The 10,487-nt window shown below is 39.8% G+C and overlaps 1 protein-coding gene across 1 annotated transcript; it reads left to right on the top strand.

Moving 5' to 3' along the window:
- Window positions 1-2,386: 2,386 nt before the first annotated feature.
- On the top strand, window positions 2,387-3,208 carry LOC121878866 (28S ribosomal protein S11, mitochondrial-like; the record flags this gene model as incomplete). The annotated part of the gene is given in 1 exon segment (XM_042385291.1): window positions 2,387-3,208. A coding segment is annotated over 1 exon segment (111 nt), but the record flags the coding sequence as incomplete, so codon positions are not given.
- Between the last annotated feature and the right edge of the window lie 7,279 nt (window positions 3,209-10,487).

Here is a 10,487-nt window from a genome sequence, read left to right as displayed (position 1 = left end):
TAGATGGTCGGTTGTTCCTCCCTCCCCCACCAACCGTCCCAAGGAGATGTGATAACCACTAAATTTTAATAAATAATACCAAACTAAAGTTAGATAATATAATTGACATTGCTGATTCCTTGTGAAGACTAGGAATATTTTGAATATAAATGTCATATATTGCCCAAAAGATAACATAGTTACCTAGATAAAAAATTTTATCTAAAATTGTATGTTTAATGCAAAATATATGATGTTTATATTCAAAATGATCACCAAATTATAAGAATTCTGGCAATGTAAATTATATTCTGCGGGTAATTTGTATGAATTTTATGAGCTAAAACAGGCAGTCAGGCAGGTGGCGAATCTAAAAGAAGCCTGTACGACACTCACGCGTATATGTGGAAAAATCCGTTATGAAAGTTCAGTTCAAGGCAATCACAGATATGATAAACGCGTTATGAAAACCGTTAGCGGGTAATACTGTATATATATATATATATATATATATATATATATATATATATATATATATATATATATATATATATATATATATATATATATATATATATATATATATATATATATATATATATATATATATATATATATATATATATATATAAGTAAATCACTGTAGGTGCGCGTGATCTAGGTATATGCTGATAACCACAAGGAAAGAAGAAAACACGAAGTTCCCAAGCGCTTTCGTGTAATTCACATCTTCAGGGGTGAGTACAGAGTAGAGAGAGATATTGGAAGCATAATGTGTTGTCTAATGGTAGACCCTGCTGCCATATGGCATCACGAAAATTGTGACCAAGTCTCCAGGTTCAGCGCTGACCTGACTTTCTGCCTCATTTACACACAATTGCAGTTTGAATTGTTCCTCTAACTTTGACAACACAACATACATACAGTATATTATTTCTCACTTTTGATCTTTTTTTTACTTTTTGTATTTATTTATGGTTAGTTACTTAAAATAAGGCCAATTCACTTCAAGTAATGGCATCAAATGTTACCAGCTGGTGTAGTGTAAACACTAGTGACGTCACTTAAGCGTCTGTATTTAACTGTCAGTAGTTTCAAGAATTAATGCAGTCATTTACTGAATATTCCTTGTAAAAAAATAAATTTTAAATTAATTATTTATAGGAGAAGTATTATTATCAGTAAATATACCGATATGCATTACTGACCACCTCCACGGCTAAAAATAGCCCAATCTCGCGGTCACTTTTCCTTTCTTGTCTCCTCACTGGCAAATGGGGGGGGCGTGGGGAGGGGTGTGTGATGATAGCTGTGTTTATTACAGGGGTATAATTCTCTTTTACGGTATGTTAGACAGGTTTATAATACATTTTTATTATTTTAATATACCGGTAATCTTAATTTGAATCCAGCTTGCCAAACGTAAGTTTCAGTATAAAATAATTAGTGGTAAGACCTTGTGAGTGGCTTACGATGTTTCCATCACCACTCTTGACACACTAAACCACAATATTTAAGAGGTAAGAATTTTATACTTGGTGGTTTAGACGACCCCCTAACTTTGGGCAGATTTTTTTAATGTTCAAATTCCGTCTTATAAGCCGAGATATACGGTAGGGGTGTTAAATATTAATTGTGGATAATCAGGGTTGCAAATAGCGAGGTTAAAACACCATTACATGAAAAAAGTGTGCAGAAACACTAGTCTTTGTGCCCTTTTTCATGTAACATTGTGATCTTGCATACGTGACAAGGTCACTGGGCATATTTCTTAGCCTGTGTTGAGGGCAACAAACTTGGTAAGTGGTGAGGAGAGAGTGGCTGGGGTGTGTGTGTGGATATAGTGGTGGCAGGGTTACTAAACAAAACCTTGCGCTTCCCATCACGACTGCTTCGCTTCACTCCCCGTCTCCCAATCACACCTTCCTAATAACATCATGTGACTTAGAAGAGCATTTTGGAGGGACAGAAGTTTCTAGGCTGATGTGTCTTTGAGAGGTTGCCATTTTCATATTTTAAATATATTGATCATTCTGTGCCATTTCAGACATTACAGGTATTTTAAAAAGTAAAACTCATATATCTAAGTTATAGACTACTCAGAGAAGGCCACTTAAGGATGATTTACGAATATGACCAGTTACGAGTTAAGCAAAATTCTTTGTTTTTTGTTTATTTGGTTTACTATATTGATAGAAAGGCTTTATGATTTACCAGTGCAAAGGTCTTATTTAAACATTAATGTTAAAGCAAAAGTTTAAATTGGCCCAATTTTAGCTAGGAATAGAAACAAATTACTGTGCAGTTTTGCTGTTAAAACTTGAGCCTCGGCTAAATAAAATAAATTGTTTATCAATGAATGACTTTGTAGTTTATTTATAAATGTCCTTTTTTTTTCCATTTGCAGTCTGCGGTGAAAGGCTTAACTATGGGAGGGCTTAACATCATCTCGATAACAGACAGCACAGCCATACCGATGACGGATTCTCCTCGACCCCGGAAAGCTAAAAAGTTATAGTGTTACAGGTCATCTGTAGTCACACACATATTTGTTGGCCACTGTGTGGTACCTTGTAATGTTGGATCATCTGAAATTACCTGAAACCTGAATAATTTGAAATGAAAGAGTAAGTTAACTATTAACAGAATGATGCGTCCTCTGCCATTGGCTATTTAAAGGGTTGAGAAGCTATAGGGAAGCTACTGGACACCTGCAGTCATAGATAGCCATTTCTTTAATGGCTCAGATAAGTTGAAATGGATGATTAAGTTTATTTATGATTTAAATAGATAATAATGGCCTTATCTGTCAATAAACCATTTCATGGATACCATATTTGTGGAGGGATTAATGGCCCTCTCATCACATAACCATAGGACATTATGGCCACAGAGATGTCTAATAACCCTTTAGAATGTGTTAGGTGTTTTAATTTACTTAACAGCGAATGTTTCAGGTGTTTTTAACAGCTAGGGAGAGAGCCGGCCCACAAGTACAGTACTTCATTGTTGGTTTGAAAAATAATAATAATGGTCAAAGGCAATATAGACAGCTGTAAAGGCAGAAAATGGTCATATATAAGGGATTTTGTGACAAATGGCCATTGGAAAGCCATTACTAAGGGACTAATGTATATAAACCAATCATGTAATGAATTGTTGTATGTACTTAGCTATTGCATATGTAATAGAGCTATGTACATTAATTCAATAAAATAATTACTGTCTATATTATTGGGTATTATTTTAACCACATTTTACATGTACAGCTGTACTGTATATAAGTTTGATTTATGGAGAGTATATATATACAGTACACTTAGTCAAACCAATATACAGTACAGGGGGTCCCCGACTTACGAACGAGGTTAAACTTTAAATTTACTGTACAATAATTTATTTACCTAATGACTTATTTTTTACTTTTAATTACTGTATTTTGACATTCTATTTCTTCTTTTCTCTTAAATTAAGTGATTTTAGTTGTATATAAAGACTTGGACTATGATATACAGTTATATCTCTGTTAGCAGGAACAATTGGTGCAGAGCACTTCCTGGAATGAGAGATTTCCGGGTAACGAGACGACTCTCTTAAAGCCGGAAAAAAGAATCCCTCATCCCCGGAATTTTCCGGGTAATGGAAAAATGTTCCCAAAGTTCCAGAAATTGTCCATTACATCATCTCTCGAACCCAGGAAAAAATCCCTCATCTCAGAATTTTCCGGAAAATGTGCCCCTCGGAAAATTTAAATTCCAGCTATTGGAGAGTTCCAGGTTTGAGGGATTCCGGCTAACGGAGATATTACTGTAATGAGATTTTAAACATTAATCTATTAGTATGGTAGGCACACAGCATGTGTTCTGACTCACTTACATTTCCGACTTAAGAACGTCCTCGGGAACGGTACCTGTTCATAACCGGGGGATCCCCTGTACTGTATACAGTATTTAATTTACATATGATTTTAATGAATTAAATAAAAAATATATAAATACTGTACAGTATTCATAATAGAGATTCTTATCTTATGTTAATTTATATTATTTATACAGTCATCCGTCGGTTAATGTCCGACCGAACAACGTCCGATCGCATATACATCCGTGGCCCCCCCTCCCCCCCCCGAAAGAAAAAAACTTCCGTGACGCCTGCTGGACCACCACTCCACGACCCCCTGACGGAGACACGATGATCCTCCCCATACTGGTCAGATAATTATATGTTAAAGGAATATGCTTCCTTCCTTAGGCTTTTTTTAAGCATTTGCCTCCAGGTGTAATGTTAACCTACATCTATAGAGCATAAAATCTTTCACCTACAAATTGACAATAACACATTTGCTGTAATCAGACATACAGTGGGGTATGCTATAACGAATCTAATTGGTTCTAGAACCTCGTTCGTTATAGCATTCGTTCGTTATAGGATTAATCCGTTCCAGGCCCCCAAATACAACCACTTAAAACTGAAAAAATTCTGTGGAAAATGTAAAACATACGGTACTTTATCTTACCTTAGTGTTGTTCAGCATGCAGGACAGAAGGCAGAGGGGGAGTGGGGAGGAGAGAATTATGGAGAAGAGGTGGAAGGAGAGGAGTCATCCTTCCTAGCCCTCTTTGGTGACTGTCTCACAGGCACTTTGTCTGTAGGGTCTTTTGTTACCTTTGTAAAGAAGGAATCCAGGGTTGGCTGCTTCAACCTTGATTTCTGGACCTTCCAAAAGTAGTTCATAACATTATCATTAAACACACTGATGGCCTTTTGCACAGAGCCAACATCAGGATGATAATCCTCAGCAAGTTTGGACAGTTTGCTCCAGCAAAAGAACGCATCCTTGAGATCTTTGGCTGGAATGATGCGGCTTTCCTCCTTGTCCTCATCCTCCCCTGACTCCTCAGAAGTTAAGCTCCGCTTCAGTGTCTCGTTTTGTTCTTTGTGAAGCTCAAGCAGCTCCTCAGTGGACAGTTCCTTACTGTGCTCTTCCACCAACTCCTCAACATCATCATCATCCACTTCCAGGCCCATGGAATTGCTCAGAGACACAATTTCATGAACAACAGCCTCTTCTAACTCTTCAAAGCCTTCAAAGTCTCTTTGAAGGACACATTCTGGCCACAATGGCCTCCAAGTAGCACAAAGACACCTCACAGTAACCTCTTTCCAGGCTGAGGTAATTAAAAAAACAGCATCTGCTATATTGAAGTGACTTCCAAAATTCCTTCAAGCTAACATCACTGGAAGAAGTGGACGCAAATCATTTTCTAAACAGTGCCTTTGTGTACAGCTTCTTAAAGTTAGAAATTACCTGTTGATCCATGGGCTGGATGAGAGGTGTTGTGTTGGGTGGCAAGAAGTGCACAGTGATGAAGTTGAACTCCTCTGGCAATTCAACCATCAAATTAGGAGGGTGGGCTGGTGCATTGTCCATCACCAACAAAGCTTTCAGTGGAAGATTATTCTCCCTGAGGTATTCCCGAACACTGGGTCCAAACACCTCAATCACCCACTCAGAGAATAAATTCCTGGTCACCCAAGCCTTTGGGTTTGACCGCCACATAACACCAAGGCGGGTCTTCCTAATGTTTTTGAAAGCTCTGGGGTTTTCTGCATGGTACACAAGGAGTGGCTTTATTTTGCAGTCACCAGAAGCATTAGCACAAAGAAGGAGGGTAAGCCTGTCTTTCATTGGCTTATGGCCAGGGACAGAAGTTTCCTCCTTGGTAATGTATATACAGCGAGGCATTTTTTTCCAAAAAAAGTCCAGTTTCATCACAGTTGAATACCTGCTGAGAAACAAAGCCTTCCCCTTTAATAACATTCAAAAAAATATCATGGTGTTCCTTAGCTGCTTCCTTATCTGCACTAGCAGCATCACCATGTCTCACAACACTATGTAATTTATTTCTCCTTCTGAAACCAGTAAACCACCCCTTGGTACCCCTAAACACTGGCACATCACTATCACTTGCACTGGGAGTCTTGGCTTTAAGGTCCTCAAACAATTGTCTGGCCTTCTCACAAATTATAGCTTCACTAATGCTATCACCTGCCATTTCTTTCTCCTTTATCCACACTAAGAGTAAATTTTCCGTCTCCTCAATCACATTACACCTTGCTTTGCTAAGTCTAGAGATTCCCTTAGCCACTTGCACAGTTTTCAACTCCTCTTTATTCTTTAAAATCGTACATATAGTCGATTTAGCCATCCCATACTCATCACTAAGTTTTGCAATGCTTGTTCCATCCTCACGTTTCTTTATGATTTCTTTCTTAGTTTCAAGAGTTATGAGCTTTCTCACTCGCTTTGGGCGATTCATTGTCACAATTGTACACTTGTATAACAAAATATTTATACAAATAACTCTATTTCCACATCAAAAGACGAAATTTCAACAATAACAGTGGTGCACTGGCTACACAATGAGACAAAGATGGAGCCTGACGCTCTTGTTGTGGGTCGCGGTACAACAATATTCATGCGCCAGGCGAAATAGTCCCGTATTCATCCGCGTTCGTTGTAGGAGTTGCGTTCGTTGTAGCATTCTCAATTTTATAGGTAAAACCGTTCGTTATAGGAATATTCGTAGTAGGATCCGTTCGTTATAGCATACCCCACTGTATATAGTTGCCTCAACAATTGCAACCCCAGTTGCAATTCGGGTTGCAATTTCAAATTCTGTGTCATTACTAGGGGATAGCGAAGTCTCTCCTGCACTCTAAGATTAAGAGAGAAAACGGAGGACTCAGGCATCCTGATGTGAGAGAAAACGGACTCGTATGATGGGGGACCAAATAAATAAAGCATAGCTACATGTTTAGTGGACTACAGTATTGAGGTACCCTTTTCATCACTTTGTAATAAACCTAGCCATGCCTATGTGTGTTTATGATATTTACCATAACATTATATATTTAGGGGGTCTAAATGGTCGTAAAATGGGAAACTTGGGGTTGGGTCTTGGGTGCCTGGAACCAATTAGAATAAATCCCATAGGTTCTGTATTTTCGTTATCGCGTTTTTTTTTATCACGCACTCGGCGGGGTCCCAAGTAGGCGCGTTAACCAAGGGATGATTGGTCTGTACTGTATATACTTGTGACACTGGCCAGTTGCTTCTGGTGTTAAGGAATAAACAATTAAAATTTAAATTGAAAAAAAAAACATTCAAATAATGGGACGTAGCGAACCTAAATGGCCCTAGAGCGGGCACAGTCACGTATGCATCGCGTATTCTTATAGATTGTGCTGCCAGGCGTACGTTATCTTACGAATTTAGTCAATATTGCACAGTAGGGTGTGTCATAGGAGGGAAGATCGGCTAAAACTAATGGCCCATCACTTTTTTGGTAGATTTTAGTGTATATAAACAGAAAATAATTTCAGTTTCAATATTTTGCAACCTTTTGCTAGGTAAATTTTAGCGTGAAATTTATCGAAAATCTAACGTACAGCTGCATTAGTGCATTACAATTTAATAGTGAACATTGCTTTCTGACTTCATTCTTTAACAACCCAACTAACAATATTTTTTCTGTTTCAGATTCTGATGCATTTATAAGTTGATAATATTTGCGATGGCTGCTTGTGTCAGGACGAGGAACCAAAAATCCAGCCATCTCAGTCACTATCTTGGGTGGGAGAGAGCTCCTGAAGTCGGAGTTGCCTACATTGAGAGATGCTTTGAGATACGGTGTTTTAATCAGGCAAATCAGTGAAAATAGACAAAGAACTTACACAAACAAAGACATTGCCAGTGATGTATTAAAAGCTGTCTTGGCACAATTACCTCTATTCTTGGCTCAGTTCAAGCCTCCAGTCATATCCGTCAGAAGAAGATTAGTGAGGGCGCAGCCAGTTAAAGAGGAGAAACCAAGAATATCTCTCTTGGGAGAGGAAAACTTTTACAGTTAGGGACAGCTTTAGCAAGCAACTGGACCAGTTATTTGACATAATTGCCGCAAGTGCCCAATTGTTCTCTGTCCTGAGTTTGGATGCGATCGTGACTGTAAATCCAGGCCCACATCTCCTGTATTTGCAAGCGTGAACTGAAGATTCCTGTGTGATCGAACTGGCATTTGTCAGCCTAGAGAAGAAGACTGGCAGTATAGGGGCTCTCATGATTTCTAGCCAAGATATTCCAGTCCAAGAGACGGGAGGCTGCCACAGAAGACAGAAGAGGAGAAGAGTTGCGAGGAAAAAAGGGCTTGAAAGGCCCAGGGTGAGGAGTAAAAAGGCCCGATGATTGAGTCAAGCTGATTCAGAGTTTAATGACTTCCCCATAGCTGATCTGAGAGTGCTGACCAGGAGAATGGTGACTTTGTCCCTAACCCAGAAAATAATGATCCCCAAACCTTCCAGGCATAAGATTCGAAATAGGAAAGATATCCCGAGCATAGCTCTGGCCAGCATGCGACACCACACTGGTGTCAGAGAAACTGCAGAGATAGCAACAGCTGCCTGGGTTGACGGTGGTTTGATAACACCTGATGATGTTCACCTGATGATAGATCATAACAAAGTAAGGAGAGCTCAGGAGAAACTTGTCAGTAACCTAGAAGAGGAGTTTGATAAGGGGATAAGAGAAAATGGAATCAATTGTTTGTTCTTTGATGGGAGAAGGGATGACACTAAAGTGTTCATGAAAGTTGGAAATTCTGACAAGTTGTTCCCTGCCATGGTGAAGGAGGAACACTACTCCTGCTGCAGTGAACCAGGAGGGAAGTATTTGTGGCATTTCACTCCAGAAAAGATGACATCAGGAAACCAGCTGAGATAGTGGCAGATAACATTGTGAACTGGCTCAGAGAGAGCGATAGACCAGACCCTGCAGAGGCCATTGGAGGGACAGCACCAACACAGACACAGATTGGCATGGGGGTCATGCCTGTGGATAGAAGCGGAGATTGGGAGGGAAACTGGTCCTGGATTGTTTGCTTGACCTCCACGAGTTGCCACTCCAGACATCACGATCCAGGGCTGGATGGCAAGACTCTTTCAAACAACAGATGGTCTGGTCCTCTTGGCCAAGATGCTGGACTCTGCCACTGAGTTAGAAATAAATCCGAGCTTTGAAAAAATCACAGTTGGCCCTCCACTCGTTGAGCTTGCACATACTGTCATTGACGACCTGAGTACTGACCAGTACTATGGTTTCATGATTTGCAGTGCCATCAAAACTGGGGTCATGCCTGATAGACTTGCTTACCTGCAGATAGGTCCAGTCTCACATACTAGGTGGCTCACAACGGCTCTCAGGTTCTGCAGAATTTGGGTCGCTCATCATAAACTGAAAGGGAACCAGCTTCACAACCTGAGACATATTGTCCAATTCATCGTGAGTGTCTACTTGCCAAATTGGTTCAACACCAAGGTCAAGTCATCGTTCTCCGAAGGTCCGAGGCATGTTCTCTTCCAGCTTGAGCTCCTGAGGAGTCAGCCAAGGAAGGTTGTTCAGATTGTGGAACAGACTGTGAGGAGATCTTCCTGGTATGCTCATCCTGAGGCAGTTCTGCAGACAATGCTCTGCAGTAAGGATGAGGAGGAGAGAAGAGTGGCAGTCAAAAAGATCTTGGATATGAGACTTATGAGAGGATCTGGGCATGACGAATCAGTTGGTGACGATTCCTTCAGGGTCAGGAAGACTCCTGAAGTCAATCTAGGTGCCAAGACCCTCACTGATCTCATAGATCTGGATAACATCCAGGCTGGCAGTGAGCCCCCTCTTACCTGCAGCCTCACCAATGTTCAAGTCAAACTTTTCCCTGGACAACCCCTTACATGTCCTACTGGCCCTCCTCTTTAGGTATAGGCGTTGTGTACAGCCAGTGGGCAGACCAGCAGTCACGTGTACAACCAGGAGAGAGAGGCTATCCGAGCTCAGGTGGTCAGCAGGGAGTGATGGTAGAAACAAAACAAGAAAGGAACATATTCTCTATGGTGTGCAGCAACACCGGGTTGTAGTAGTAAAGTAAAACGGTTTTGTATTTGATGATTTTGTTTTTCTAAAGGAATATTAAATTTAATAAATGTGTCAAGATCATTCGTTTCACTATTCTGGATCATTTTCATCCTAATAAATTAACCTGATACATTTACTTTACTTTAAATAAGCTATTTAGTGGTGTTGGTAAAAGGGTGGGAATACTGAATTTTCATAAGATTTCAAGTTAAAATTTACCTAGCAAAAATGAAAATTTTTCAAATCTGAAGATATCACATGATTCTGCACATAGAACTACATCATTAATACCATGGGCCGATTTTTCAAACTCAAAAAAAAAAATTCGCCTCCGTATGACACACCCTAGTACCACAGGGAAGTAACCTCTCGCCAACACTCTACACAACATACACGGTGGACATGCCACCTCCTACACACGGAGAATATAGCTTATGCTGATGACGTCACCCAAATCATCCGAAATCCAGGCAAAGGCAAACAGATGCAAGCACGAAAAACAGCCCACGCCATCGAGCAAATCAACGAATATGAAAAAAAAGGGGAA

The sequence above is a fragment of the Homarus americanus genome, unplaced genomic scaffold, assembly GCF_018991925.1.
Source record: "Homarus americanus isolate GMGI-L3 unplaced genomic scaffold, GMGI_Hamer_2.0 scaffold36144, whole genome shotgun sequence".
Lineage (NCBI taxonomy): Eukaryota > Metazoa > Arthropoda > Malacostraca > Decapoda > Nephropidae > Homarus > Homarus americanus.
The sequence above is the reverse complement of the archived record's forward strand: the minus strand, read 5'-3'. Positions and strand labels throughout refer to the sequence as shown.